We start from the raw sequence: 26,706 nt of genomic DNA on the forward strand, positions 1-26,706 counted from the left end.
GAGTTTATGTTGTAATATCTAAAAATACAAAAATTGGAGACAACAGTGACTTTGCAGAGAATGATATGACAAGACAAAGAGTACAAAAACCTAGAGAGCTGGAGATCATACCAAATAGGACGTGGACAACATGGCCACTCTTCACGAGGCGATACTCTTAAATGACTTAGAAAGGATCCAAGATTTACTTCGACAGGTTCAAGATGTCAACAAAAAGAATGCGAGTGGGCGTACTCCCCTCGCGTATTGCGCTGTTACCCAAGGCCTCCCACAACTGATTTCTGGTAACAACTTCAGCTCTTGACTGAGAAGTAGATTTTGTACTATTAATAATATTGATCTCTAGATCTAAACTGGCGTTATTTTCATTGTTCTTATTATTATTTATATGTGTATTTCATTGCAGAGCCCCGACGGTTGACCATAGCTGGACTACTATTCTCATACGGAGCTGATCCCAACGTGGTGGATAAGTTTGGCTGGTCTATGATCCACACATGTGCCTGGAACAATGACCTCCCCCTACTACAGATGTGTGTCAGAAAAGGGGGCAAAGTGAACGTACCCAACCACCAAAAACAACTCCCCGTCGAAATGGCCTCCATACGAGGGAACACTGAAGTTGTCGAGTACCTTGAGACCCAGTCATGTGACATGAAAGCACAGTGTCGGTCCTTGATCCGTAAAGCCATGGGGAAGAAAGTACATCGTATAAAAGAATTGCCATTGCCACCATCTCTGAAACTATACATTAATCATGGATGCCCCTACAATGGTTGGGAGGCTACCTTAGTGCCTGAGGCTCCATGGAGTGTGGACCAGCTGTCAGAAGTAGGCAAAAGAGAATTGAAACAATTTATTGAAGAGAATGCATCACAAGAGTTTCTGGATGAGAATAAAGAACACTTGCAATCAATGTCGGACTTGATGGACACTTTTCAATCGCTTTATCTCTGGGAATCTTTCAAGACAGTGAACTTTGAGGAGCCCCTCCCACGAGAGCCTCGTTATAGTCTGGACCCCAACAGACTGGAAGGTCCTCGAGAGTACCTGTCTCCAGACACAGAAGAGACAGAAGACACAGATAGCTATACTTTCATATAATATTCATATGCATTTTCATGCTTTTTACACATGTTAATTAAAATATAAAATGAACGTCATGAGGTTATAATTATGAATGTACGGTATTTATAGTCATTAATTGCTAGAGCATGTTCATGTTGATGGCTGAATTGTCTCCACTATGCCAGTTGAGTTGACACCATTGTACAGGAACCAGTTGTTGTAGGGTATGTCCTTGGCAGATATTGCCTGCATGGTATAGTCATGACAACAAAAGCATCGATACTTCATCATACCTTGATGATCTCTTGCCCCAACACTCCTCCCACTATAGCACACACAGGACTCAGCTCTGAATTGCAATGCCTGCAATACAGTTTAGATTTCGACTAATAAACTTGTATCTAAAAACACCATCATTATAAGAACTACAGAGGCCTTTGCTTTTGTCAAAATAATTATAGACAAGATAAAGCGCTTAGTTAAAAAAGCCAGCTGCTAAAACAGCTCAATACTGACCTTACAAAACTCTCTTCGAAAAGGTCTTTGGATATTCCATACTTGAGTGCCACTTGTTCTCTGAGAGACAGCAGTAGCTCTGAGTCACTGGGGCAAGAGGGGTCCCTATGGTACTCGTCTTTAAATGCCTGCAAAGCTGTTGATGTAGTGTGGGTGGGTTGTAACGCAGAGTTTAAATTACAAATACAGATCATGCAAATAAATAGGCCCACTGTACTAGGCCCACTGTACTAGGCCCACTGTACTAGGCCCACTGTACAAATCTTAAGAAATTGTTTCGTAAGAAAAAATTGGCTATGTGTGCTGGTATGTTACGTACTCTGAATGATGAAGAAGGTTGGAGGTGTCCTCTTGAAGTAACGAGGTGGTTTGTTGGACCAATTCACAGCCAGAGAGTCCCTCAGGGAACAAAACAACTGACACTATAATTAAAACAAAAATGCAAGGTCTCATTAATCAGACACGAAACTATAGGGGCACAGAGTAAAGTAGCAGCATGTAGTACATTGGAGAAACATGGTACGTAAAACTAGAATTGTAAGACAGACATACTTTTTTAATGGTGACCATTTCTCGCTCAGTGTTGCTGCTCTTTCGCTTACTCCTTGCTGCCTCCACTTCAATACAATCCTCCATCTTGTCTTTTACTACCTCCCTGTGAACACACACACGTCCCTAACAGTGCACATAATACCTTAGCTCACATTGTATAATCATGTGATGAGAGATCGGTAAAACAGTACCCATAGTAGCCCCAGACATCACCGCAAAAGAACTTTATATTGTTTTTACGGCAAATCTCATCAATCCTCACCTTTGGGAAAAAACACGTAATATTCGCAATCCACCCACATCTTTACCCCACCTACCATTGACTGAGTCGTACAGCTGGTGACACAAACCACATCAAAGCCAGTGAAGAACTCCTCCCCCTTGTCCTCCACCCTCTCACTGTCTGCTGATATTAGCACATTCGGATTGAGCATTTGCAGCTGTGCCACCGCTTGCAAGGCTCTCTGTGGAGGCAACAAATAATGAGCGAATGTTGTTGAAAACATGATATGTACATTTTCTCCGTCTTGTCTAATTAAGAATCGTTCCGCAAAGTCGTCTTTGCTCAAAGGGGTGTGGTCTAGTATGGTGATGGCATGCACACCCGCCAGGACAATGTTTTTCACGACCTCTGACCCCAGTCCTCGCAGACCCACCACCAACACTGTGGAACTCCGCAATCTGTACAGGGAATCGAAATAATGACATACCGTAAGACCTCGATTTAAGGCAACCCTCCAAATATGCGACATCCAGGAGCTTCAGCAATTTTCTGGCCTCTAAAAGTAGCGACAGCTGCGTTTACAATTATTTTTTAATGTCGCGTTCTAAATAGAGGTAAATGTAGCCACTCCCTAGCCTCGTTTGTAGCCCACTGGAAAATCATTGTTTTTAAGTGGCCTGAAATCGAGGCAAGTAGACTCTGTAAAGTTACCTCCAATTAGATGCGACCCTCTAAATATGCGACACCAGGACTTCAATATAATTTTTCAACCTCCAAAAGATGCGACCTCTGGCTTCGTAATTATTAAAAAGTGTCGCTTTAATTAATTAATCGAGATCTTACTGTAATAATAATAATTAGCATATTTTTGTAGTTGTGTGGGTTGTACAATGGCTACCTCTTCTGAGCATCCAGTCCCCATAGCCTGATCTGGCGGTCATATTGCTCTGCCTCGTCAGCAGTTAGCCCTGCTTCACTGCTTTGATTTATCTCCATCAGAGTCTCCATTTTCCACTTTGTTGTAATTACACCTATAATTATATTCAGTGCGGCCTGGGATCGAGGCTAAAAGATCCCCTTCCTCCTACGTTTTTGACTTGTTGCAGTTCACTGCACCCATGTAGCGTGTGGGTTATAAACCGGGGCTCCGGAGCTGTAGGTGGGTGGCCGGGAAACTGTGTGATAGTCAACAGCCCTCCTGTAGTCTTTCATTAGATCACAGCCCTCCTGTAGTCTTTCATTAGATCACAGCCCTCCTGTAGTCTTTCACTAGATCACAGCCTCCTGTAGTCTTTCATTAGATCACAGCCTCCTGTAGTCTTTCATTAGATCACAGCCTCCTGTAGTCTTTCATTAGATCACAGCCCTCCTGTAGTCTTTCATTGTGATAGTCAACAGCAGCCCCCCGGCTACAGTGGTAGTTTTTTTTATTTTTTTTTATAATAAACGAATAGACAGAGGCTGAGATATGGAAGCTATAATTATTTAGAGTTTAGACAGAGACGTTGGAGTCTGCATTGGTGAACGGAAGCAGTTAGATTAGATGGCCGTTGAGCAGTTACGGAACGGACACACAGACACACAGACCATAGATAGTAGTGGACAGACACACAGACACACATGCACATATTGGCTTTACCATATCCCTCGTGCGGCTATGCCTCGAGGCATAATGAATATAAACAGGAGTACATGATGATATAAATAAATGGAAAGTGGAATGCAGCAATAAGTGACTATAACACTATATATATTAAAGTGAAAAAAAAAGCTAGCTAGCTAGTTTGTTGTGAATGTCTTCGATATGGTGTGTGATCGTTCCTCTGCGTAACATAGACAGCCCAGTGGGCGTGGTTAGCTCCGGACTTCTTCCTGGGGGGAATCCCCTCACTCTTCATGAGCTCAATGTCGTCAGAGTCTGCCATTTCCACCAGATCGCCTGAGTAGTCCTTAAAATTGAGCACTACGTCCTCACGATGGAGGTGTTTCCTGCACAGAGGGGTGGGGGTGGAGTCAGTGTATACATCATTTGTAGAGTGTTTATATAAAAAACTATCAAAACGAGTAGTCACCGTAAAATCCACAAACTTCTGCTACGTACACAGGTAGACTGGTTAGAGATGATACAAAGCTAGCTGTAAAAATAAAGAGCCTCCAGAAATGATAGCTAGATCTCACAATACGACAATGGAAATGAACTAATGTCACTTATCACAGCATCTGTCCTAGCTCACTTTATTGCCTGAGACAAAGCTGACAGTGTGGGGAACTTCACAGTTGCCATAGAAACATCCACCGTTCTAGCTGCCCCGTTGAAGTAGTAGGTCACCTTCCCTCTCTCTGTCTCATCATCAGAGCTGTCCCACTCGTCCGAGCTCTGAGCGGTGTCCTGTGTGGGGGCGGGAGTATGGTGTGGTGTGTAAGGGTGGATTAATGATATTGAAAGATGTTTACACCCTCTCCCGTTTAATAATGGCTCAGGAACTCTTTCGGTCGCCATAACTTGAGTTCCGTGGATCCAATTTCAACAATTTTGCGATTTTCTGAAAGCTTATAAAAAGACCTTTCAAATGGTGCCATCAATGTTCATATTTGAGAGATAAAAGTATTTGCTAATTTTGGCCAAATACCATGGATTATATATAGCCCAATGGTCCAAGGCCGAAAAATGAATATCCCAACAAAATTTTGGATTGAAACACATCATTTGAAGGTCTTTTTCTAAGCTTTCAGAAAATCATAAAAATTTTGAATTTGGATCAATAATATTAAAGTTATGGCTGTTGAAAGATGTTCAACTACACCCCCCCCCTAATTAGCTTAATGCATACAACTGCTGAAACTATTCACCTTGGAGCTTTTCCGTGCAGAACATTCTGTGACCTGAATGTAGTTACTGGGGACGAGGCCTTTTCTCCCGTCCAGATGTCCCTCCCACCATTCAGCGTTCACTCTTGTGATACCAGTGATTGTACGGCCCTCTACAAAACTTAGCTCGTCTGCAAACTGTGCAGTGTAGCTGTACAGTGCCTGAGGCAAGAACATAAATAGTTATCAATTAAATTACACAACAATGTAGGGCATGACTGACTACATGTGAAACCATTTAGTAGTACATAGAAGCTACAGATGTATTAATCTCTTGCTGACCTTTGCTGTTGGTTCTGTTGTTGAGGTCTTTGAGACTGGAGCCATTGGTCTCGGTGGAGGGACTTTTCTAGAGGCAGCTGGAGGTGGTCTAGCAGGTCTGTGTGTGTTGGGGGGAGGGGGTCAGTACAGTTGCTGTATTAGTACCAATATAGAGTTACACTAGAGGCAGCTGGAGGTGGTCTAGCAGGTCTGTGTGTGTTGGGGGGAGGGGGTCAGTACAATTGCTGTATTAGTACCAATATAGAGTTACACTAGAGGCAGCTGGAGGTGGTCTAGCAGGTCTGTGTGTGTTGGGGGGAGGGGGTCAGAGGTGGTCTAGCAGGCCTGTGTGTGTTGGGGGGAGGGGGTCAGTACAATTGCTGTATTAATACCAATATAGAGTTACACTAGAGGCAGCTGGAGGTGGTCTAGCAGGCCTGTGTGTGTTGGGGGGGAGGGGGTCAGAGGTGGTCTAGCAGGTCTGTGTGTGTTGGACAGTTACTGTATTAGTACCAACACAAGTTCAACCAAGAGCTTTAAGTGGAGTTGTGTACTCTTCCTAATGAACTCTTGTTTCTACTAATAATGATAAAGTTTCACTGGAATGAGACACTTGTGTAGGAGGATACTGACATACCGGGTAGTTACTCCATGTAACAAATCTACCGTAGCCACACACACACAGCTCAACAATACACAAACTACTCACTTGATTGTAGGAAGAGCTGGTTTTGATGGAGGAGCTGGCCGCTCTGGTTTTCCTGACTTAGCATGGCCGTTGGATGGTGAGATGGTGAGGTCTTCAGGGGTAGGCTTTGTGAACGCTAGCACAATTGAATCATATCGAATTTTGTCCGATAGACTCATAAGTTTCTGTAAAACACAATGTTATATGACAATATGTCTACCATGGTATATAACTGACCTTCAAGTAACTGTTAAGAGCTGGTAGTCTCTTTTCAGCCAGGTCTTTCACAGCACTACGCCCAAATATCACTTTGCCTAAATCAGACATGATTTATAGCTTAACTTTGGGACGCATTTTTTAGACTACTAACCTGGTAGATCTGGTAGTATTCGTTCCTTGGCTTTGATAAATCCGGCCTCTATTGGGAACCTCTTCTCCAAGGAGTTGTATACCTCGTCAAATTGTCTGTATCGACGACGAATATTGTAACGAGATCCGTCCTTGCAGGTGGCCTGGATTAGGTACAGCTGTGTGTGTGTGTGTGTGTGTGTGGTGTGTGTGTGTGTGTGGTGTGTGTGTGTGTGTGGTGTGTGTGTGTGTGTGTGTGTGTGTGTGTGTGTGTGTGTGTGTGTGTGTGTGGTGGGAAGTAGTAGGAGTCAAAACAAACTACAAAGACACTACTAGCTGCCACTGTTGTACAGCTATTGAACTCTTACATAGAATTTTGACATTCCTCTAACTTTCTCCACATCATAAATCTCCAGCTTTACCACAGGAGAGCCCGTGGGTTGCTTAGAGCTCGCCATCATATCCTCTCTTGAACTTAACTATCTCCAAACAGCAAGGTCAGCAGTAGTTCAGGGGGAGGGGCTCGTTTGCTGTTAGAGGGTCTTTCCCCAATATAATTATTGTAGCCTCGAGGTCAAAACCGTAGACACTTTACTGCTGCATGGGTATGCTATGAATATTATTAAAATTGATGTGTGCACAGCCTCTAGACGTGGGCGTATCTGTTAATTAAGTGGTTTTTGGACCCTGATATAATCTCAAGGCGTGCTCACTGCTAACTAAAGATTAGGCAGCAGCTAGGACTCTACTTGTGCAGAATAGAGCAACGCAGCTATCAAGATGAGTAAAGATCTGCTCACAGAACTTCTGGACAGTGTGACAGGTCAGTTGTGTTACAGCTACAAGCTAGCTGTACAAGCTACCTCAATTGAGACCAATGTAATTGTCCACCACTCTATTATGGTTAGCAATAGATCAACTATACTACCAACATCGTAGGTGGGAGGCTGGGTATTTGCTGTTTGTAAGCAATGGCTGTTTTGTTGGCCAAGTTCATAGCTAGCTAGCTACCTCAAGTCATAAACTAATAACAACACGATTGGGTCAGGTTAACCAATAATAGGTCACTATCATGATAATACCAGTGTAGTAATTTGGTGGAAAACTAAATACTGATAGTCAATCTATGTAAATCGAAACTAACGATTATTGTCAATTGGTATCAAAATAAACGTCTCCCTGTGTGAGCTCCCTAACAATGCTTGGTATGTTGATTAGCTGACCAACGATATGCTTCAATACCCACACAGCTGTACATGCATTCATCTCAACGGATCTAGCCAGAGAGGCTCTATCCCCAGACTGCAGTTACAAGCGAGAAAAGTTTTCTCAAATTCTAAATGACCTCTGCAACAGGATACGGTCTGTTCCACCGTCTTTGCGGCCCCTTGTGAATACACCCTCCAACAATAAGGCCCCCAAACCACCCCCACCCCCACCTACTGATATCCCGGAGATTGGGGAAGAGGAGGAACAGGAGATGTACACGGACATGGAAGGGGTGGGGCAGCTAGAAGAGGTAACGGATTATCTCGAGTTTGAGCCCTCACAGAGAAGCGGAGGGGACCTATCACAAGAGATGTACGAAGCTATGGCAGGAGAGCAGGACGATGATGTTTATGAGGAACCGAGTGAGTGTGGAGTGTGTGTGGGGGTGGAGGTTATGTGTGTGGTGTGGGGGTGGAGGTTATGTGTGTGTGTGGGGGTGGAGGTTGTGTGTGTGGGGGGGTGGAGGTTGTGTGTGTGTGTGGGGGTGGAGGTTGTGTGTGTGGGGGGGTGGAGGTTGTGTGTGTGGGGGGTGGAGGTTATGTGTGTGGTGTGGGGGTGGAGGTTATGTGTGTGTGGGGGGGTGGAGGTTGTGTGTGTGGGGGGGTGGAGGTTATGTGTGTGTGTGGGTGGAGGTTGTGTGTGTGGGGGGGTGGGTGTAGCTCATTCGTGTGGTATGTATGTGTTGAAGTATAGCACATGTATTTCTGAGGGTCGTATACTGAACAGCTTATTGAGAAAATGTGTGTTTATAAAACTTCACTGGACCTGTTTCTGTGGGAGCCCTTGTCACCTTTAGTATTGTGAAATTAGATACATGTTTTGTTATGTTGCCTTTTGCACAAACTTTGCTCTAGGGGCAGCTGTGTGTGATGATGGTGTTTTGGTAGCCATTGTTATAGTGTAGTTTCTACACTGGATTATGTTAAAAGAACACAATAAGCATGTGTGTGTGTGTGATTGTATGGAGAATATTGATTTGTAAACTATCCTTGTGATCGTGGCTTCACTGCATGGCTTTGGTAAACTTCCCCCCTACCAGGCTTTCTCTGAACCTTTTATCAATTTTCTGTTTAGCAACCAGCTTCCTTGCACAAACACTCTTGTATAAACACTCCAGTCAGCCAGCCTAAAATATGCATTCTTGAGATATCTTAGCTGTTGACCTGTCAAAACTTTACGGTACTTATTAAAATTGATAATAGTACGAGTATGTAGTGAACACACCACACACACACACACACACACACACACACACACACACACACACACAGTTCCTGGCCCACCGGTACAGGAGCCTGTACCAGAGTTGTACGAGGAACCATCGTTATCCTCTGACAGTCGACCAAGCACCGCCTCCTCACTACAACCACCCACTCCCTCACAGTCAAGAGAAAACTCCGCCTCGGGTGCAGAGTTCATTGAATCGACTCGCGAACGTGCACAAATGGAACGTTCAGGCGATGTTTCGACAGATTGGAACGGGATTTATTCACCTCCCAAGAAGGGCAGTGGTGATTCAAAAGTAGGCAGTCTAAAAGGAATCAGTATCAAGGGCATTCTGGAGAAATTAGGTGGACACAATCGAAAGAATTGGCAGAAACGTTATTGTGTCATGTCTGGCCCACTCATGTATTTCTATGAAAAAGAGTCAAGTAAATCGTACAACAATTTCATCTGTGTTCTCAACTTCACTGTCTCTAAAGAGTCAACTTTGACAAACGAAAAGAAGAAACAGTTTGCCTTCAAGCTCACGCAAACAGACACCGCCACTGGCACGAAGAAAGACTACTGTTTTCGTGCCATCTCCTCAGAGACCAGAGAAAAATGGATAGCATCCATCGAGAAAGTTACACAGAAAATTCCACCTCCTAGCATTTTCTCCTCGTCGGCTTCTGGTATGGGATCATCTGTTACTCTTCCCCGTATGCCGTCTAGTGGTCACGTTTCTCCCATTCCCACGTCCATTCCTAAACCACGGTCGTTCACAACTGTCCAAGATCTTGGAGACAATGAAGATCTATACGAGGACGTCCCAGCGCCGATCATAGAAGAAGAGTCTGAAGAGGAAGATGGCGGCGATTATTTGCCAGTTTCTCCAGCAGCACACGGCGACGTTGAGGAATTGACATCATCTGCCGAGTATGTTGACGTAGCTCCTGGAGAGGAGATTCTAGAGGAGACATACGAAGATACCACGGCCTTTCACCCAGACGCACCACCTCCACCACCCATGACCCCACCCCCTGGTCCGCCTACTTCACACCCACTATTACCCCCACGAGCTCCACAAGAGGTTGCTCCACCCACTCAGAAGCCTGCCTTGCCCCCTCACATGCCTGCCCCACCCACTCATAAGCCCGCCCTGCCCCCTCATACGCCTGCCCCACCCACTCAAAAGCCCGCCCCACCACCCCCTCTAGTAGAGGACCTGCCAATAGACCTGGACAAGATGTACAGTCAAGGTTCAAATGGAATCGTACTCAAGAAAGTCTACGTGTCACTCTGGGACTTTGAAGCACACGAAAAAGATGAATTAGGATTGATTAGAGGAGATCTCATCCTTGTGAGCGAACCCAGCGATGGATCTGATTGGTGGTTCGGAGAGCTGTTGGATATAGAGGCAACAAAGAAAATAGGAAAACAGGGACTTTTTCCGAGACAGTATGCGGACTTAGCGTTTGAGGGTGTGGCTAGTTAAGTTGTGTGTGTAGTGAATCATGTGTAGGGCTTCTTGTATTAAATTTTGTATAATATGTTTTACATGTGATATTACTGTGTGTTTATACCAATGCTTTTTTGTACTACATTTTGAACTAACTTCAGTCTAAAATTTTATGCAAACTTGTTGATTCTTATTATGACCTCATGCTTGCAATGTGATGTATACTGATGGCATGTGTGCATGTGTGCATGATGGTTATTGTACTCGTACAGAAACACACAATATTAAATATGAAAATGTGATTATCTTATCGATGACACAATAACAACGTTGTCACCACGTACAAATAATCGAGATAATGTCCGTGATTGAAATGTATCTACATTCTCTATCACATGACAGCAACCTTTAATCACATGAGCACTAGTTCTAATCACATGACTATCATCAACGTCCGACTTTTCTTTATTTTTCTTTTTTTTCTTTTTCTTCTTTCTTCCCTCCACCCCTCCGTTACCCAGTGTTCTAAACGGCTGGTAATATTCAGTGACTTCCTGGAGTACAAGGTTCATGTGCTTGTCGAAGGCAAGGAGCACACCCTCACACACTCCTCTCACGCCCACACAGTGTCGGGTCCACACCCTCACACGAGACAAAGCCCTCCAGCAATCTTGGAGCAACTTAAACGGCCCAGGGTCAGATCCTGCAAGAAACAACAACAATTCTAGAGTTCTGATGGTCCAATTTTACCAATTTGATTTTGATTTCTGAAAGCTTATATAGAAGGACTGGAGCTCTTTCAGATGGTATGCTCAAATCTCAAATTTGGAACAAGCCATGATTCCTTATTTTCGGAAAAAGGCCGTTCATGCTCTATTTAATGCTAGGTTGATATTACTTACAAAAAGCAACGCAAAGCATTATTATCGTAAAATTTACCCAGTTCTTACGCAACTATAATATAGGTCAAAATCCACACTAGAAAACCTTCCTACAGAATACATATTTACGTCGCATGAAGGTAGTTACTGTCTTCGAGGAGAACTTTGGCTCCAGTGCTCGAGGTGGTGGTGGGGTGGGTGTGGCAGGGGGCGGGGCTGGTTCCTCTTTAGGTCGTGCGTACACTCTCCTAGTCCCCTTCAGTACTACAGGGAAGAGAGCATACCATTGAAAATAGCTACAGAACGATTATCGATGCGATGTTGACACACGTACACGGCCGGTCATACCTTGTCCATACATTTTGAGGTTATCACAGGGCCTCACGTCAGGACATGGCAGCTGTATCTTGGAGGGGCTGGTGGCTAGTGCCCTCAGAGGATCAAACTGAGGAGAGAGGAAGTCCAGGGCCTCCTCTACATCATGTTCTTCACCTTGCATGTTTGCAGTCCATGTTGACCTCTAATAATAACCGCGGTCACTAATCCGTTCATGTAGTGTCTCGAATAATCACTTGGCATGCGTTCTATTAGAAAAAACTCGGCCTGATGAAGAGACCTCTACCCGCGGCTAATAATGCGGCGTTTAATAGATGCAATCAGCAACAGTAATTAGCTCAGAAACATGAATGTCCTATAATACATTGTCAGTAGCCAGAAGCTGCTCTGTCCACCAAATCTCTGTAGCTGTCGAAATCATCTTTTGGCTTCTTGCTTGAAGTCTTGCCACTAGACGTCTTTGCCTGTGTGCGTGTGCATGTGTGTGTGTGTGTGTGTGTGTGTGTGTGTGTGTGTGCATGTACAGACATGTAACATGTGAAATTCTAATCAGGTAGCTACCCAAAATTAAACGCTGAAATTTAGGAAAAAGCGCAAAGCCTTTGTTTGTCAAATTTGGATTTAAACAGAACTTATTATAATTATCCACGTGTAAGACAAAGACAAATTACGGGCTCTCAAAGATAGCTACCACTAACTCTAGACCTGACAGCTACCACTAACTCTAGACCTGTACTGTCTATTGTTTGATATAACACACCACTAGTTTTGGCCGGGCTAGTTTGAGCAGGTCACAGATGATATTCCGTTGCTCTCTCACTGACACAATCCCACCGTCCCTAGAGTGGATCAATGTCACATGATTAGGTGCCGGGTCACATGACCTGTACTCACCATGCAGTGTCAGAGAGAATGGATATGACCTCCTCCATCACCTCAGTATCGATGATGTCATCAAATGTCACTAAGGTGATGTAAAGCTGGTCTGCAGTCATTTTCCGAACCTGGTAAAAAATAAATTGAGGGGCTAAGACATAAAAAAACACATTTGACAGTTACATAAACTCACAGCTGGTATACGATGACAGAGAAGAATCATGACGTGATTGAGGGTGGCTTGCCTGACCTCAGGGAACTGGAGTAGCCCACAGAACCTGTACAGTCATTACCAGCCATCATCATACACACACATGCAAGCAAAGTGTTTCTAAAGTGAGTAGCTGTTGGAGAGAAGGCATTAACTCACACGTTGATAGAGGAGAGAAGCTTCGTTGCATCCTTCGAATTTTTCACTTCTTGCTTCATCAGCTCTAGTAGCAAAGACGGGAAGTCGTGGCTGTGTGTGTGTGGGGGGGAGGTACGTGTGTGTGTGGGGGGGAGGTACGTGTGTGTGTGGGGGGGAGGTACGTGTGTGTGTGGGGGGGAGGTACGTGTGCGTGTGTGTGGGGGGGAGGTACGTGTGCATGTGTGTGGGGGGGAGGTACATGTGTGTGTGGGGGGGAGGTACGTGTGTGTGTGGGGGGGAGGTACGTGTGTGTGTGGGGGGGAGGTACATGTGTGTGTGGGGGGGAGGTACGTGTGCGTGTGTGTGGGGGGGAGGTACATGTGTGTGTGGGGGGGAGGTACGTGTGCGTGTGTGTGGGGGGGAGGTACATGTGTGTGTGGGGGGGAGGTACGTGTGCGTGTGGGGGGGAGGTACGTGTGTGTGTGTGTGGGGGGGAGGTACGTGTGTGTGGGGGGGAGGTACGTGTGTGTGTGGGGGGGGAGGTACATGTGTGTGTGGGGGGGGAGGTACATGTGTGTGTGGGGGGGAGGTACGTGTGTGTGTGGGGGGAGGTACGTGTGCGTGTGGGGGGAAGGTACGTGTGCGTGGGGGGGAGGTACGTGTGTGTGTGTGTGGGGGGGAGGTACATGTGTGTGTGGGGGGGAGGTACATGTGTGTGTGGGGGGGAGGTACATGTGTGTGTGGGGGGGGAGGTACATGTGTGTGTGGGGGGGAGGTACGTGTGTGTGTGGGGGGGAGGTACGTGTGTGTGTGTGTGGGGGGGGCACTTACTCTCCTTGAGAAAGCACTTCAAACACTCCATTAGACAGCAACAGATCGAGTGTCTTGAACAGTGGAAGGATAACTCTGTTGTTCTTGACATTATCACCGAACACTTTAATGAGGGGTGTGGTGAATGACTCCAGAGTGGAGGGGTCAGAGGTCACAGATCGGAGGTAGCTTAGCAACGATGCACTGGACTGACGAACCTGAACAACAAAAACAATTGAGACTCAAAGTTATAAGTTCTGGGAGGGAAAAATAACAGCCTTAGACCTAATTTGGCAAGCTACTTTTATGAGGTCAAAACTTAGCTAATCAATATCAAAACTAAGAGATGCAATGTGTAGCTCCTGACAATCCCGTTATAGACAGTTAAATATTAAGCTAGCTATAAGTGGTGTGGTTGTCTCACTGTAGACTCTGTGAGACCCCCCACACTGATGACGAGGCCGAGGAGAGTGGGATAAGAGTAGTCTGGTAGGGCCAGCAGCTGCACAGTGAGGGGGAAGGTGGTCTGAGGCACACTCCAGTTCACTATGTCCATATCAGTCCTGCATGGAATGAAGAAATTGTTGATACATGTACACACGGCAACGAAAATCAAGCATTAAAATTTGTAACATTATATCAACAATAGTTTGTTATATGTTATCTACAATGTTAAGAAATAGTTTATATACAATGACATTGTTTGTACAATTAATTCTTATTTGTACGTAAAAAACACACTTACTTGCAAAATATCTCCTTGAGATGGGTGTGGTGTGGGATGTGCGGGAGTGTGGGCGTGTGGAGGACGAGGGCTGTGAGGGTGGTGAGGGCCACGCCCCTTGTGCGATCAATCTTCTCGTTGGCTTGTTGTAGCAAACAGCACATGGCCTTTCGGCATCTGTCAAGAGGTCAACAAAGGTCAACAATTGTACAGTGAAATAGTACCTTTAACATTTATTTATTTATTACGCCAGTTCAAAGATACTCACATTTCAGGAGTGATAATCTCCGAGTGTCCAGAGTCAATAATCTTCAGTAGTACATCACCTATGCCTTGCATACTAGCCTCCCTCACAAGAGCCCCCACATCGCCACGCCCATCTACTGTATAGTCGGCCAATCCAGTGAACAGCATTTCAAACACAGCCTCCAAATTCCCGGGACATAAATCACATGACACATCACATGACACGTCGGAGGACACACCCACTTTAGTAGCAATACTGGTGACTGCGTAGATGGCATCTCTCCTCGACTCTGTAAACTTAGTATCCACTCCTTCGATGTCTCCAATACACTTCCCTAGGCTATCGAGAATGGGTTCCAGCTGGCCCTGTAGAAGGGGGAGTGGCAGTCCTCTGAGGGCAAGGGAAAACCCCATACGATCCAGATGATTGTCGCTCGTCAGTGAGGAAATATAGCGAGGAACCAGAGCGCCTGAAATAGGACAAAGTTATTTTAACAATAATTTGTTACACCAGTTGATTACATAGTAGCAATACTTGAAATCAGAGCTCTATATTCTTGGTAATAATTCCACTACCACAGCCAATGGGAACACAGATATTGAGTGGGTGAAGACTCACTCTGAGTGGCTTTGACTGTGTCCTGGTATAGACAGTAGTGGGACTCACATAGTTGAGTCAGAGCCGACGCTGCACACAGCTGATAGAGGTTAGAGTACAGAGGTCAATAGTGCAGAGTTTAAAGTACAGTGCTCACTCGTATATTTTCATCCAAGTGGGGAATGTTGTCGTCGATAATAGACTGCCATGTTTCCACGACAACGGGTGTGTACGTGTGGAGACCACACAAACTCATACGCTCGAAATATTTCAGAACTACATTAAAAGGAATGGAGGTAAACAAAGACGAGAGGATGAGAGGTCATGTGATTACCAGCGGGTATGAGTATCTCCCCAGTCATTCCCTTGAACACTTTAGCAGCCACCAGCTGTACAAACAGAAGGACACCTTGTAACATGTTGAATACACAGCTCTGACAGTAAACAGTGCATACACGTGACTGTACACACGAACATTGCCTACATTAATAATAATAATGTTTTATGAGCACACAACAAGGTGCCCCCCAAAAGGTTCGGGTACTCTTTCAGCTGTCATAACTGGAACAATGATTTTTGTGATTTCCTGAAAATTTTGTTTCAATGGTGTCATGCCCAATAAAAATGTTGACATTGGATCAACGATACTTAAGTTGTGGCAGCCGAAAGATGTTCAACTACACTCCGTTCATTCAATGGTTCGGGGATTCTTTTGGCTGCCATAACTTGAATTCCATGGATCCAATGTCAAATTTTTTTAGGATTTCTGAAAGCTTAGAAAATTTTAGTTCAAATGGTGCCATTAAAAATTATATTTGAGAGATAAAAGTGTTTGCCAATTTGGCGATACCATGGATTATATATATAGCCCATGAGGGCCCCAACAAAATGTTGGATTGCAACACATCATTTGAAAGGTCTCTTTCTAAGCTTTCAGGAAATCATAAAAATGTTGACATTGGATCAACGATACTCAAGTTATGGCAGCCGAAAGATGTTCAACTACACTCCATTCATTCAATGGTTCGGGGATTCTTTTGGCTGCCATAACTTGAATTCCATGGATCCAATGTCAAATTTTTTAGGATTTTCTGAAAACTTAGAAAATTTTAGTTCAAATGGTGCCATTAAAAATTATATTTGAGAGATAAAAGTGTTTGCTAATTTGGCCATACCATGGATTATATAGCCCATGGTCCAAGGCCGAAAAATGACAATTTGGGCCCCAACAAAATGTTGGATTGAAACACATCATTTGAAAGGTCTCTTTCTAAGCTTTCAGAAAATCGTAAAATTTTTGACATTGGATCAACGATACTCAAGTTAAGGCTGTTGAAAGATGTTCAACTACACTCCGTTTATTCAATAGTTTGGGGATATTTTCGGCTGCCATAACTTGAATTCCGTGGATCCAATGTCAACATTTTTTGGGATTTTCTGAAAGCTTAGAAAATTTTAGTTCAAATGGTGCCATTAAAAATTATATTTGAGAGATAAAAGTGTTTGCCAATTTGGCGATACCATGGATTATAGCCCATGGTCCAAGGCCGAAAAATGACAAATTAGGGCCCCAACAAAATGTTGGATTGCAACACATCATTTGAAAGGTCTCTTTCTAAGCTTTCAGGAAATCATAAAAATGTTGACATTGGATCAACGATACTCAAGTTATGGCTGTTGAAAGATGCTCAACTACACTCCCGGCCCTCAAAGATTTATTTAACGTTTTACAGTGAAGAGTATACCCAATACTCACTTTAGGTGCTATGTCCAGAAGTTGAGCGATGATGTCATCACCCAGGGTTTGTTGGAGGGTGGAGCTGGAGTCTAGCTCGTAGAGGGCAAAGGTCAACTCTGAGACAGCTCTTAGAGCACCGTGTTGCAGGGCGGGGTCAGGTGACATCACCAATGGCAACAGGGACGGAAGAACTGGGGGGGGGGGGGGGGGGGAGTAGCGAGAAAACAAATTAAATCACACTTTGGATGGGCCAATTTCAACAATAAAACATTTTTTTGAGTAGCTGAAAGGAAGCCTATCACATGGTACGCTTAGTAATCAGGCTTAAAATATATTAGGAAAGACCTGACCCAAACCTTGCTCTCTGATGTAGCTTGGGTCCCTGTGTGTTATGTTACGCAGAGCCTCAGCAGCTAGCTCTCTCACACTTATGTCCCAATGTTTGAGCTTCTCGGCCAGGAGGTGGTCAATCAGAGAACATGTGTACTCAGAGAACTGAGCCACATACACACTACAAGGTAAAATGTCTTGGATTTTCCCTCCTACACTGTAGTTAGTTCTCACCTGACGTGTGTGTAGGCGTTGGCTCTGCTCCCCACGGCAAAATAGTCCGAAGCTGTGAGAATGTCAATGCCATGAGGGAAAGTCCCTTGTCTCCCCACGTTCTCCTGGAAGGCAGCGGAGGCAGCTCTGCGACAGTTGACCTCTCGATCAAACACAGTCGTGATAACAAGAGCACTGGAGTGTGTGGGTGTAGGGGAAATAAAGAAAGAAAGAAAGAAGTGATATTAGTGGGTAACAAAGGAAAAGAGTGGAGTTAATTTTGCTAAGTGATGGTGCATTCTCACCGGGCGATGTCGTTGACGTAAGGTTTCAGTTCATTGGGTTCGTAGGCTCTAGCAAAGGACCAGCAGACATAACAAGCTGAGTCCCTGACGTGAGCACCCACGCTGCTCAGACCACGCCTCTCATCGTATATGAGGGCCTTCAGGACCACAGGGACCACTGTATGTGTGAAGGAAGGTATACCATTGTACACACACAAAGAATCATTAGAATTCAAGGCTACCTACAACCAAGGCTGATTCTATAGGTACTGTATATACAGTGAACATGCAGATATTAATAATACCAGATCAATGGAATAGTAAAGGAGTGTTGCACATCATGAAAAGCTCTTCACCTACCACACACCCCCACACCCCCACACCTTTGGGCAGTCTCTGTGGTAGGAGGAGTCCTCTTCTCCCCAGCTCAGCCAGTGCCAAACACCCGCCGTGCCAGGCAGCATCACTATCCCTCACACTACCAAACACAAGACAGTCAGTATTAGCCATGATCCTACAAACTACCAGTGCCACACATACCTGAAGAAATCCAGGAGAGACTCAACGACATCATCAGCTAGCTCTTTGGGAAGTCTGCCTGTTAGACGGCCAATTCTGGAGGCAACAAAGAGCAAATCAACGTATACTCTGTAATTATAGTAGACCTCACCCTTTCGCAGCAGACCACCTGACAATAGTGTCATTGTCTCTGAGACCAGTCAGTAGCAGCTCCAGTACATCTTCAATCTGTTCAGGTATTTCGTAGCCGTCATCATCCTGTGCCTGGGTGGTGGGGTGTGTGTGTGTGTGGTGGGCAGGGAGAACCCACCTCCTCTTGGTGAGGCTGTAAGGGTTGTGAAGAAGGTGTGGTTGACTTCAGTGTCTCCGCTAGAGAACGACTTCCCCTCTGATAACGCCATGAGGCAACTCGAGATGCCAGAAACGTCATTCCAAGGCGCTGTAAAACTTTCTTTCAATTGAGAGGTTAAAGTACGATTATTCACCTGAGTCAACTTGATGTTCAGTTTTCTGAGCTGCGTGTTGTAGCTCTGGCTGAGACCACACCCACTGAGCAGCTCCAGGACACGTGGGGCGTAGGAGACCATGTCCTCACGTTTGGTGATCTTGAAGAGTGTGGAGAGAGTCTTGAGTATTCCAGTCACCACTGGGATCCCTTGTATGCCCAGCATTACATACTCTGTTGGGGGGAGGGGGCAGAAAATAGTACTGTTTTAACTTGGTATCGACAACAATCAATACTTAATCTAAAACTTACAGAGAGCTTGGAATCAATGGACTGAATCAAGTTCACAGTATACTTAGGAATTATTATTATTATACGAAAAACAATACTGAACTCACTGTCGACAGTAGTGAGGGTAGTGAAGGACCACTCGAGAAACTCGTTCATCTTCTGCTGTATCACATCTGGTCGCGACAGCAACCTGCACACACACACACATAGCCAATCACACACAACATGTCAATACAGTATTTATTATCAGAGCCATCCATTATTTCTTGGAACTCACTTGGCTAACATTGTGGTTGCTGCATCTCCTGATTTATCTGATACAGCTAGATATAGTTTTCCAATGTCGTACATCCTGTCAACGATTCGCTGCTTGGGGGTGTGGCCTGGCTGAATGGGCGTGTCCATTCGCGAGAGGTCAAAGGGCATGATGATAATAATGGAGAGCCATAGCAACAGAATATATCTCGATTCCCATTTTGCAACATCCTTCGTGTTTTGTTGCTGTAGCAACTCTAGAACAGGAACTAGTTCCGATACCTCGTGGGAAAACCAACGAACTATGACCTTTGAACCACGGAGCTTGGACAGATAGTAGAGGTACTTGAAAGCCTGGTGTCTCGAAGTGGGCGGGGCTTCATGCTGGGGATGAGCCAACTGAAATAGCTGAGCAATGAGCTTTTCTGTGTGTGTATGTGTGTGGGGGGGGAGGTGTGGTGTGTGAGTGTGGTGTGTGTATGTGGGGGGGTTGATGACTAACTACAAATGCGATATCGATATTACGGGAGACTTCCTTACCGAAGAAAGGGTCCAGTAACTGCGGCTGATACTGATACTTGTCTAGTATCCCTGTGTGGATGTGAGGATATCATATATAGCACCGTCTTTCTAATTATAGCCCCACTAACAATTAATTATGATTTTCCAGTGGCGCATAAATAGAACATGAAAAAAACTATAATTCCAGTTTGGCGCTTAGCAATAGAACGTAGAGTACTAGTAGCTGTTTCCACGAGGCTATCGTATCAGTATGTGGAGCCTCCATTAAAGGCTGCATTATAATCTATTTTCTAATTACCTATTAGAGCGCCAGCAAAAAATAATTCCGGAAATTACTTGGTGCTTAATTGGAGTAAAAATTTGTGAACTTAGCGCTTTATGTTAGAGTGGCGCTGTAATTAGAAGAAATACGGTACACATGTGTACTGCTCTAAAACATGTTGTACATACCTAGAAACCTCTCCTGAGATACCTCCAGAGCATAGGGGTCATTGCAGATCTGTGGGAGGGCGGCTACCAGTGAGGGCACTTCCTTGTTCTCCCCAAAGTAATGAAGTGGATCATCGCACCATCTGACTTCTGCCATAGTTATTAAAACCTTGAAGCCTGTGTTCACTCATAGATAGTAGAGGAAGGGGATTGTGAACGAGATCACGTGCGCTATAGATCATACATGAGAGCTGAGGTCTATCCGCGTTAGACCGCGAATTGACTAATTTTGAGCGGGCTAAAGACTTTTCAGAGTTTTACTCGGTTCTAAAGGTAAGAAACGACTATCTAAGAGCTTTAATGTCAGTAGTAATCTATACTAACAATATTTTGAGCGTTTTAAGTAATAAGATATACCTGTTGAGCTACAAGTTAGCTATGACTCACCATTTACCTGTTTTTAGCACTGTTTGGGGAGAATCTAGTTTCTGATACACTTTTAGAAGCTAGTAAGCATATTGGCTGTTTCCTTGACTTGAGCTTTAACAGGATAGCCCCTTTTTTTGATATGTAAGCTTTTTGTTGTTCTCCAGTGTTGTGAAATAAGTCGAATGGGGTGCCTTCTTTGTGTGGGGTGTCCTGATCTGACTGTTCACAATTGAAAGTTTTAGTGTGAATTTTCTGATTCTTTTAGCTTTACTCTATGAGAATAGCTATTACATAGTAGCTGTACTAACTCGAAAGAAGAATTTTTCCTCAATGAAAAAGTGTGAAAATGTCATGTTGCTCTTTTCCCACACAGGTGTGATTGTAAACAATGGGCATGGGAAGTCAGAAATTGCGTTTTTTTCAGCAAAAGAAAAGCAAGAAGCAGCAGACATCCCCCGTCTGCTCTCATCAGCCTTTACCTGAGTCGACCAGCAACTCTTGAATCTCTCCACTTCTTGGTTGCCAAGTCAGTGTTGAACTAATTGCCGTCAAGAACGTGCTCACCATTGTCAAGCTGCCAAGAGTTGATGTCATCGTCACCTCGTGTGTTCAGTGCCAGCTCATTTGGAATTTGTCAGTACGTTCTGAATATACCCTTACACCCCCTCTCTCCTCATCACTCCAGTTCTTTCAACCTAAGTTACCAGCGTGCTGTGCTATTTTGATTGAGATACATCGATTCCCTGAACTTTTGTGATGAAAATCCTGGCCTTAAATGTTTAATTAGATTTGTGAAAGCATCACTCTTCTACACTTATTATATAGTTGATCAGGTAAGTTCTGTCAAAAAATTGTTCACGAACCGTTACCCAAACGCAGAAGACCGGACTCTGACAACACATTCTGACTCATATCGTTCATAATATACGTGTATCTTTACAATGTCATGGCTTGTCTGCAGTTCATAATAATGTTATATAGATGATGAGTTGTCATGGATATTTTATATTGTATAATTGTAGAGCATAGACACATTTCCAGAGTAGAAAGAACCTACAAAAAAAAGAATTTCAAAACTAAAAGCTTGCATACACACATAGCTCAGAGTCCCTACTTCCTTGATATGTCTTCACTAGCAGGAGGGCCCACAGAGGAGGCTGCAACCATACCCAGCAACACAGATCTATATACTTCCTGTCTACTTCCGGCCATTCTGCTAATGCTTCCGTCTAACACGGACAGTCCATGAAATTGAGTTCACGTGATCTCGTTCACAATCCCCTTCCTCTACTATCTATGGTTCACTCTCTACTACACTCTCTGCAGGGGGCGTGTCTCAAGCTGAGAGTTTTCCCTTGCCAAGAGCTGGTTGCAGTGAGATCTACTCGGTTTCAAGCCGCGGGTTTCTTACACATGTAGCTAGGTAATACGTCGACCCTTTACCATATTGAATGACAAATAAACAATAGTGGGTGTGTCTGTACGCGTCCCTGGCCTTATTACGGTAATCACAGTACACAGAAGACTGCTGGACTGTTCTGTATACAGTCAAGACTCTCTATTAACTACCGGTGGAGCTATGTCGTCGGGATCGATGGCAACAACCACTCTGGCTGCTCTGGCCGGCCTAGGTGTGGGATCGCTGGGAGTTGTGGCCTACATGAAGGCCTCCAAATGGTGGAAATCTCGTCAATCTGGCAGCAAAGTGGAAGCCAACCTTCAAGATCGACCCTCCCGCCAGCAGCACGCACTCACACTCTACCATAGCTTCCCATTTCGATCGTGCAGATGTGCCTGGCTTATCAATGAATTAGACGCTTCTGAGCACGTGACGATTGTACCTATTGCTCTCCATGGCTCCGATGCTAAGGACCTGATGTCGTACCGAGAGATTCACCCTCATGGAACACTGCCCGCTCTCAAACTAGAGGATGGGACCGTTCTGCTTGAGTCTTCAGCCATCTGCCTCTACCTGGCCGAGATATTCCTGGACAGTGATGGAGGAAGTCTACTGCCTGACCCGCAACACACGTCAGAGTACTACAAGTAAGTGAAATCAGTACACATGTGATTATAAATCATGTTAGTATATACACCAATACAAACAGTTGATTAGCGTGTATGCCAATTGACATACACACCCTTGCTTTTGTCTTATAAGGTTACGCATTTGCTTGATTTCACCATGGACATAGATATACGTACTCCTGTGTCTATGACTTCACTCTGTAATACTATTTTCTCAACTGCAGCTTCATCTGCTATGCTGCGAGTTCACTGGACCATATTCTGGACCCCCTCTACATGCAGCTCACACACACCCCAGAGGACAAACGCAATCACGCTCAAGTCGAGTCCCTCAAGAGAAAGTTCACCATCACTGCCAACGTTCTCTCCAACCACCTGGCTGATCGGGAGTATATCTGTGGAGACAAGTTTACGGCGGCCGATTGTGTGATGGGTTTCAACGTGTGGTGGGCGTCAATGGTGAAGGGTGGGGCTTTATTAGAGGACCACCCCGTGCTCAGAGATTATCTCGAGAGAATTAAAAGTCGTCCAAACTTTCAAAAAACTTTTGTAGGGAAAAAGCAGATTAAACCTAGCGGTGGTAGCATTTGAAATGTGTAGCTAGTTAATAAAAATAATTAGTAGCTAGTTTAACAGTCGTTGTCACATAAATGTTTCATATGTTCAGCAACTTTTGTATATAATTATAGCCTTTTGTCATAATTATAATCATTGTGCACCATTGCAATTAAGATATCGATCAGATCAACAGCATAACATACAAATGAATGGTTTCATTATGTCATTACGGTTGATGCTGTAGTTATGAATATACTTAGAGACTTGTACGTTTTAACATCATATAAAAGTGTCAGTCAAGCAATTTTTTATAAACAGAAGACAATATCCAGGCCATAAAATAACAATAATAATTAATTACTGTATAATAATATACAATGAGCAGTGAAGTGACCGGGTTGCTATAGCTACACACAATAAGAGAGTACACAAACAAAAATTAATACTTAATCGTCAAGCTGACAGAGTGCGGCCACCCCACGGTTGACCCAGTGGCTCTGAGGCTGGTCGGTCTTGAGTTGTATCTGGAGGACATAGTTGGTAGAGTGGCCAGTGGTGGAGAGCATGCCTCGACGTGCGCTCGTCTTGTACACTGGACAATCATACGTCCTCTCTTCTTTAAACTTGCCCCTCTCTCCAGGCTTCAGCCATAGCTACACAAGGGGAGACACAGTTGTTAGCTTAATGTACGTATAATTATTAGCCAATAATAATAATAATGATGTTACTTACAATAGGGAGTGTGTCATACAGGATCTTTGGTAGTGATTCTCCAATCAACATCTTGTGCCTGTCCCAGCGAGCACCCTCCAGAAACAGCCCCTATACAAATAATACAAGAGCACAATCATACGTGTAGCATTAATTTGTGTAACGAGTGTACTAATTACTGTATGGCCATCAAAAATACACTGAATCTTAACTGAAGCACAACATGAAGACCTACATGTACTCATTTTCGATTTGAAGCAGGCATAAATTATGGAAAATGATATTGAAAAGATGCTGTACAAGTGCAGTACTGCAAACATTGATAATTACTCACATGAACATAAGCGCCATCTTCAGCTTTTGAGGAAGAAGTTCCCTCTTCTTTCATCACCTCAAACTGGAACCCAAGATGGTCGATGGGGATGGTGTACTTCCTGGCGTAGTTCTGTAGCACCCCCGTGAGGAAGGACTGGGTGAAGTAGAATCCTGACACCCAGAATACATTCGGAGCAACTCCAGTGTCAATCCAATCCTGGAAAAACTTGAGCCTAGTGTGTGTGTGTGTGTGTGTGTGTGTGTGTGTGTGTGTGTGTGTGTGTGTGTGTGTGTGTGTGTGTGTGTGCGTGTGTATGTGTGTGTGTGGGTGTGTGTGTGGGTGTGTGTACCAGTATACATGTTTGTCATTGTACATGTATACAATCTGATATTGAAACGACTAAGTGTAAATAGGAACAAAAACTGTTTGGTAAACATCGAAAACACGTACCTAGCCAGTAGGTCAGTGATGTAACTACCCATGGGCTTGAGAGAGGGGTAGGACTTGGCAGCCCACACAGCTGGCACTCTCCCCACTATCATACTGCTGAACACATCTTCCAGCTCTGAAGACATCACCACAAGTCCCTTCATCGCCTTCTGGAGGTTCTGTAACGTACTTCGAACCACAGACGTGAGTCGATTGAATCGAATGAGCTCTTGTCTCAATACTGTGTTCATTGACTCATCATACACCACTGGAAACTGCTCACAGATTTTCTCGAGATTAAAATCGGTAGGCAGCTTTGACAATATATCAGCTGCAAGTTCGTCAATGACCTGTTGGGATGATTTGCCTCCCCCGCCACTTTGCCGGGGAAGGGTCACTAGGATGCTGTCAAACAGCTGCTGTGTTTCCTGGTTGTCCTTGGTAATGTCAGCGTTCTCATGTAGGCCAAACACCTCGGGATGTGGGATAATGGGAAGTGATCGAATGTAGTCCAGATAGCTCTGATAGTCGCCATGGTCAGGGGAGAGGTAGTCACCACTCGGAGAAAATCTATGTGTGTGGTGTGTGTGTGTGGGGGGGTGAGTGTGTGGGTGTGTGTGTGTGTGGGTGTGTGGGTGTGGGGGGGGGCAATAGCCAACACACACAAGCAGATTTTATAACACAAACAAATTGTAAGTACATGTGTATAATTATAGTACATTTAGTTTCTACACGTAGTTACCAAATTATTGGCTAGAAAGAAACACACAGATGCTCTTAATCAAATGGACAAAACTTGCACTGTATCTCACATGAAATTTAATCTCCTTACCATAGGCTCTCACACAATACATAATCACATGGAAGCCCACTGCTTACTTGCGTTGGTCTGTTAGATAGATCTCCTTGCAATAGAATATTGATAGTAATGATACGAGGAGCCTCCTGTCCCAGTCATCAGTCACCCTGCCCCCGTAGTTACACTGGCCAGTGAGGTATGTGAGAGCATCCAGCGGTATCTCTTCATACTCGTTCAAGAACATCTGAACATAGATACACATTTCAGAGTGAACTTCCCGAAAAGGGGGATACAAAATTCCCTAACTATACAACGGTAAAAATCCAAATAATTATTACGAAAGGGGATTACAAAATTCCCTACTATACAACGGTAAAATGTCTGGAAAATTTGTTTAACACGCTCGAGGCTTCACCCACCTGTTGCTGTTTCATGCTGATCCTGAGGTCGCTCTCGTTAAACTCATACGGAATATTCCAGCCCAATGGTCCGAATTTCCTCCTCTCCTGAACCAGAGCGTGAAAGAAGCACAACCCAAACAGTAGCTTCTGCCATGGCTGAGCTTTGTTGCAACCCTCAAAGAACTCTGGGTCTGAGATGGGGTCATTGAGGTAGGACCGGAGGAGGTTGGCACGCAATCCTTTAGGAGGCTCGTTGGTCATCTTCACTCCTACAGGGAAAGAAATATAGACACAAAATAAATGCCTAATGAAGTAATAGAGAGTCAGAAATAAAGGGGACAAGTCATCAGATGCCAACACTTGTTGTGAGAGCTGAAATGAAATCTGAGGTGTACAGTACACCAGTCAACATTCCATTTAGATTTGCACAGTTGGACAAATGTTACTTACCATTCTGTAGTATAGACACAGGGAAATCTTCTGAAGGGTAGCTAGTCAGCCACAGCCTAAACTCAGTGTGTGTAGACTCAGGAATGATGACCTCTTCACACATCTTCTCCAGTCTAGGCATCCAAGAGGTAGCCAGATGACAGTTCTGAAGCACCACCCAGGTGCCCTCCACAATTGCCTTGTCTATCATCTTGGAGGCTATGGGTCCCTGCATGGACATGGTCTAGTTAGTGCATTTTGTTTACAATTTTGGACTCCCCATTGGTTGTCCATCCAAAAATTAT

General features: G+C 44.4%; 8 protein-coding genes and 1 long non-coding RNA gene across 11 annotated transcripts in view; 4 read left to right on the forward strand and 5 right to left on the reverse strand.

The window, feature by feature from the left end:
- Position 1: 1 nt before the first annotated feature.
- On the forward strand, positions 2-1,174 carry LOC135351885 (uncharacterized). The gene is made up of 2 exons (XM_064550997.1): positions 2-284; positions 407-1,174. The coding sequence occupies exons 1-2, from the start codon at positions 131-133 to the stop codon at positions 1,102-1,104; spliced, it is 852 nt and encodes a 283-aa protein (XP_064407067.1). The 5' UTR covers positions 2-130; the 3' UTR covers positions 1,105-1,174.
- On the reverse strand, positions 1,138-3,418 carry LOC135351884 (SUMO-activating enzyme subunit 1-like). The gene is made up of 9 exons (XM_064550996.1): positions 3,258-3,418; positions 2,652-2,817; positions 2,454-2,600; positions 2,289-2,398; positions 2,137-2,239; positions 1,904-2,006; positions 1,585-1,720; positions 1,362-1,431; positions 1,138-1,314 (listed from the first exon to the last, which is right to left on the reverse strand). Exons 1-9 carry the CDS (start codon positions 3,365-3,367, stop codon positions 1,219-1,221), a joined length of 1,041 nt encoding a protein of 346 aa, XP_064407066.1. The 5' UTR covers positions 3,368-3,418; the 3' UTR covers positions 1,138-1,218.
- Positions 3,419-4,042: 624 nt separating this feature from the next.
- LOC135351882 (neutrophil cytosol factor 4-like) lies at positions 4,043-7,053 on the reverse strand. The gene is made up of 8 exons (XM_064550995.1): positions 6,893-7,053; positions 6,547-6,703; positions 6,414-6,490; positions 6,198-6,361; positions 5,510-5,606; positions 5,210-5,389; positions 4,594-4,748; positions 4,043-4,348 (listed from the first exon to the last, which is right to left on the reverse strand). Exons 1-8 carry the CDS (start codon positions 6,983-6,985, stop codon positions 4,135-4,137), a joined length of 1,137 nt encoding a protein of 378 aa, XP_064407065.1. The 5' UTR covers positions 6,986-7,053; the 3' UTR covers positions 4,043-4,134.
- A 133-nt stretch (positions 7,054-7,186) lies between these two features.
- Positions 7,187-10,668, forward strand: LOC135351876 (uncharacterized). Its single transcript, XM_064550988.1, has 3 exons — positions 7,187-7,347; positions 7,775-8,155; positions 9,065-10,668. The coding sequence occupies exons 1-3, from the start codon at positions 7,305-7,307 to the stop codon at positions 10,489-10,491; spliced, it is 1,851 nt and encodes a 616-aa protein (XP_064407058.1). The 5' UTR covers positions 7,187-7,304; the 3' UTR covers positions 10,492-10,668.
- Positions 10,669-10,739: 71 nt separating this feature from the next.
- LOC135351887 (small nuclear ribonucleoprotein Sm D-like protein) lies at positions 10,740-11,978 on the reverse strand. The gene is made up of 3 exons (XM_064551000.1): positions 11,685-11,978; positions 11,466-11,600; positions 10,740-11,158 (listed from the first exon to the last, which is right to left on the reverse strand). Exons 1-3 carry the CDS (start codon positions 11,833-11,835, stop codon positions 10,758-10,760), a joined length of 687 nt encoding a protein of 228 aa, XP_064407070.1. The 5' UTR covers positions 11,836-11,978; the 3' UTR covers positions 10,740-10,757.
- Positions 11,979-11,989: 11 nt separating this feature from the next.
- LOC135351868 (tubulin-specific chaperone D-like) lies at positions 11,990-22,091 on the reverse strand. Of its 2 annotated transcripts, XM_064550976.1 has the most exons (26): positions 22,030-22,091; positions 20,323-20,482; positions 19,891-19,941; positions 19,373-19,775; positions 19,203-19,285; positions 18,845-19,038; positions 18,670-18,798; positions 18,511-18,623; positions 18,381-18,455; positions 18,224-18,318; positions 17,862-18,018; positions 17,578-17,751; positions 17,370-17,524; positions 17,032-17,204; positions 15,610-15,664; positions 15,433-15,551; positions 15,297-15,375; positions 14,700-15,147; positions 14,453-14,608; positions 14,132-14,270; positions 13,729-13,925; positions 12,919-13,008; positions 12,742-12,826; positions 12,567-12,676; positions 12,433-12,511; positions 11,990-12,136 (listed from the first exon to the last, which is right to left on the reverse strand). In XM_064550976.1, exons 2-26 carry the CDS (start codon positions 20,456-20,458, stop codon positions 12,041-12,043), a joined length of 3,591 nt encoding a protein of 1,196 aa, XP_064407046.1. In that variant the 5' UTR covers positions 20,459-20,482; positions 22,030-22,091; the 3' UTR covers positions 11,990-12,040. The 2 variants fall into 2 exon arrangements, with proteins under 2 accessions (XP_064407046.1, XP_064407047.1); XM_064550977.1 differs by lacking the exon at positions 22,030-22,091 and having other exon boundaries at positions 18,511-18,617; positions 20,323-20,459.
- LOC135351890 (uncharacterized) lies at positions 20,492-21,727 on the forward strand. The gene is made up of 2 exons (XR_010399527.1): positions 20,492-20,634; positions 21,104-21,727. It is a non-coding gene; the product is annotated as an uncharacterized LOC135351890 (long non-coding RNA).
- Positions 22,092-22,153: 62 nt separating the features above from the next.
- Positions 22,154-23,466, forward strand: LOC135351886 (glutathione S-transferase GST-6.0-like). The gene is made up of 2 exons (XM_064550998.1): positions 22,154-22,776; positions 22,983-23,466. The coding sequence occupies exons 1-2, from the start codon at positions 22,310-22,312 to the stop codon at positions 23,347-23,349; spliced, it is 834 nt and encodes a 277-aa protein (XP_064407068.1). The 5' UTR covers positions 22,154-22,309; the 3' UTR covers positions 23,350-23,466.
- Positions 23,467-23,608: 142 nt separating this feature from the next.
- LOC135351863 (dynein axonemal heavy chain 3-like) overlaps positions 23,609-26,706 on the reverse strand; it is a 28,521-nt gene continuing 25,423 nt past the window's right edge. For both annotated transcript variants that reach the window (XM_064550969.1, XM_064550968.1), the window contains 7 exons: positions 26,423-26,630; positions 25,991-26,241; positions 25,652-25,815; positions 24,794-25,342; positions 24,362-24,575; positions 24,049-24,138; positions 23,609-23,969 (listed from right to left, as the gene is read on the reverse strand). In XM_064550969.1, coding sequence (XP_064407039.1) covers positions 23,763-23,969; positions 24,049-24,138; positions 24,362-24,575; positions 24,794-25,342; positions 25,652-25,815; positions 25,991-26,241; positions 26,423-26,630 — 1,683 coding nt within the window. In that variant the 3' untranslated portion in view covers positions 23,609-23,762. The remainder of the gene's footprint in view (positions 23,970-24,048; positions 24,139-24,361; positions 24,576-24,793; positions 25,343-25,651; positions 25,816-25,990; positions 26,242-26,422; positions 26,631-26,706) is intronic.

The sequence above is a fragment of the Halichondria panicea genome, chromosome 17, assembly GCF_963675165.1.
Source record: "Halichondria panicea chromosome 17, odHalPani1.1, whole genome shotgun sequence".
In the NCBI taxonomy this organism is placed as follows: domain Eukaryota; kingdom Metazoa; phylum Porifera; class Demospongiae; order Suberitida; family Halichondriidae; genus Halichondria; species Halichondria panicea.

Excerpts from the sequence above, each read along its gene's own strand:
- LOC135351885 (XM_064550997.1), top strand. The coding sequence starts at position 131 with ATGGCCACTCTTCACGAGGCGATACTCTTAAATGACTTAGAAAGGATC. Across the intron at positions 285-406 it reads CCTCCCACAACTGATTTCTG|AGCCCCGACGGTTGACCATA; the intron begins GTAACAACTTCA and ends ATTTCATTGCAG.
- LOC135351884 (XM_064550996.1), bottom strand. The coding sequence starts at position 3,367 with ATGGAGACTCTGATGGAGATAAATCAAAGCAGTGAAGCAGGGCTAACT. Across the intron at positions 2,007-2,136 it reads AAATGGTCACCATTAAAAAA|TGTCAGTTGTTTTGTTCCCT; the intron begins GTATGTCTGTCT and ends TTTTAATTATAG. Across the intron at positions 1,315-1,361 it reads TGGGGCAAGAGATCATCAAG|GCAATATCTGCCAAGGACAT; the intron begins GTATGATGAAGT and ends TATACCATGCAG.
- LOC135351882 (XM_064550995.1), bottom strand. The coding sequence starts at position 6,985 with ATGATGGCGAGCTCTAAGCAACCCACGGGCTCTCCTGTGGTAAAGCTG. Across the intron at positions 5,607-6,197 it reads CCAGCTCTTCCTACAATCAA|ACCTGCTAGACCACCTCCAG; the intron begins GTGAGTAGTTTG and ends CAACACACACAG. Across the intron at positions 5,390-5,509 it reads CAACAGAACCAACAGCAAAG|GCACTGTACAGCTACACTGC; the intron begins GTCAGCAAGAGA and ends TTCTTGCCTCAG.
- LOC135351876 (XM_064550988.1), top strand. The coding sequence starts at position 7,305 with ATGAGTAAAGATCTGCTCACAGAACTTCTGGACAGTGTGACAG. Across the intron at positions 7,348-7,774 it reads ACTTCTGGACAGTGTGACAG|CTGTACATGCATTCATCTCA; the intron begins GTCAGTTGTGTT and ends ATACCCACACAG. Across the intron at positions 8,156-9,064 it reads TGATGTTTATGAGGAACCGA|TTCCTGGCCCACCGGTACAG; the intron begins GTGAGTGTGGAG and ends ACACACACACAG.
- LOC135351887 (XM_064551000.1), bottom strand. The coding sequence starts at position 11,835 with ATGCAAGGTGAAGAACATGATGTAGAGGAGGCCCTGGACTTCCTCTCT. Across the intron at positions 11,601-11,684 it reads CCTCAAAATGTATGGACAAG|TACTGAAGGGGACTAGGAGA; the intron begins GTATGACCGGCC and ends TCTTCCCTGTAG. Across the intron at positions 11,159-11,465 it reads AGTAACTACCTTCATGCGAC|GATCTGACCCTGGGCCGTTT; the intron begins GTAAATATGTAT and ends TGTTTCTTGCAG.
- LOC135351868 (XM_064550976.1), bottom strand. The coding sequence starts at position 20,458 with ATGGCAGAAGTCAGATGGTGCGATGATCCACTTCATTACTTTGGGGAG. Across the intron at positions 18,624-18,669 it reads TACAGCCTCACCAAGAGGAG|GCACAGGATGATGACGGCTA; the intron begins GTGGGTTCTCCC and ends CCCACCACCCAG. Across the intron at positions 14,609-14,699 it reads GAGATTATCACTCCTGAAAT|ATGCCGAAAGGCCATGTGCT; the intron begins GTGAGTATCTTT and ends ACCTCTTGACAG.
- LOC135351886 (XM_064550998.1), top strand. The coding sequence starts at position 22,310 with ATGTCGTCGGGATCGATGGCAACAACCACTCTGGCTGCTCTGGCCGGC. Across the intron at positions 22,777-22,982 it reads CACACGTCAGAGTACTACAA|CTTCATCTGCTATGCTGCGA; the intron begins GTAAGTGAAATC and ends TCTCAACTGCAG.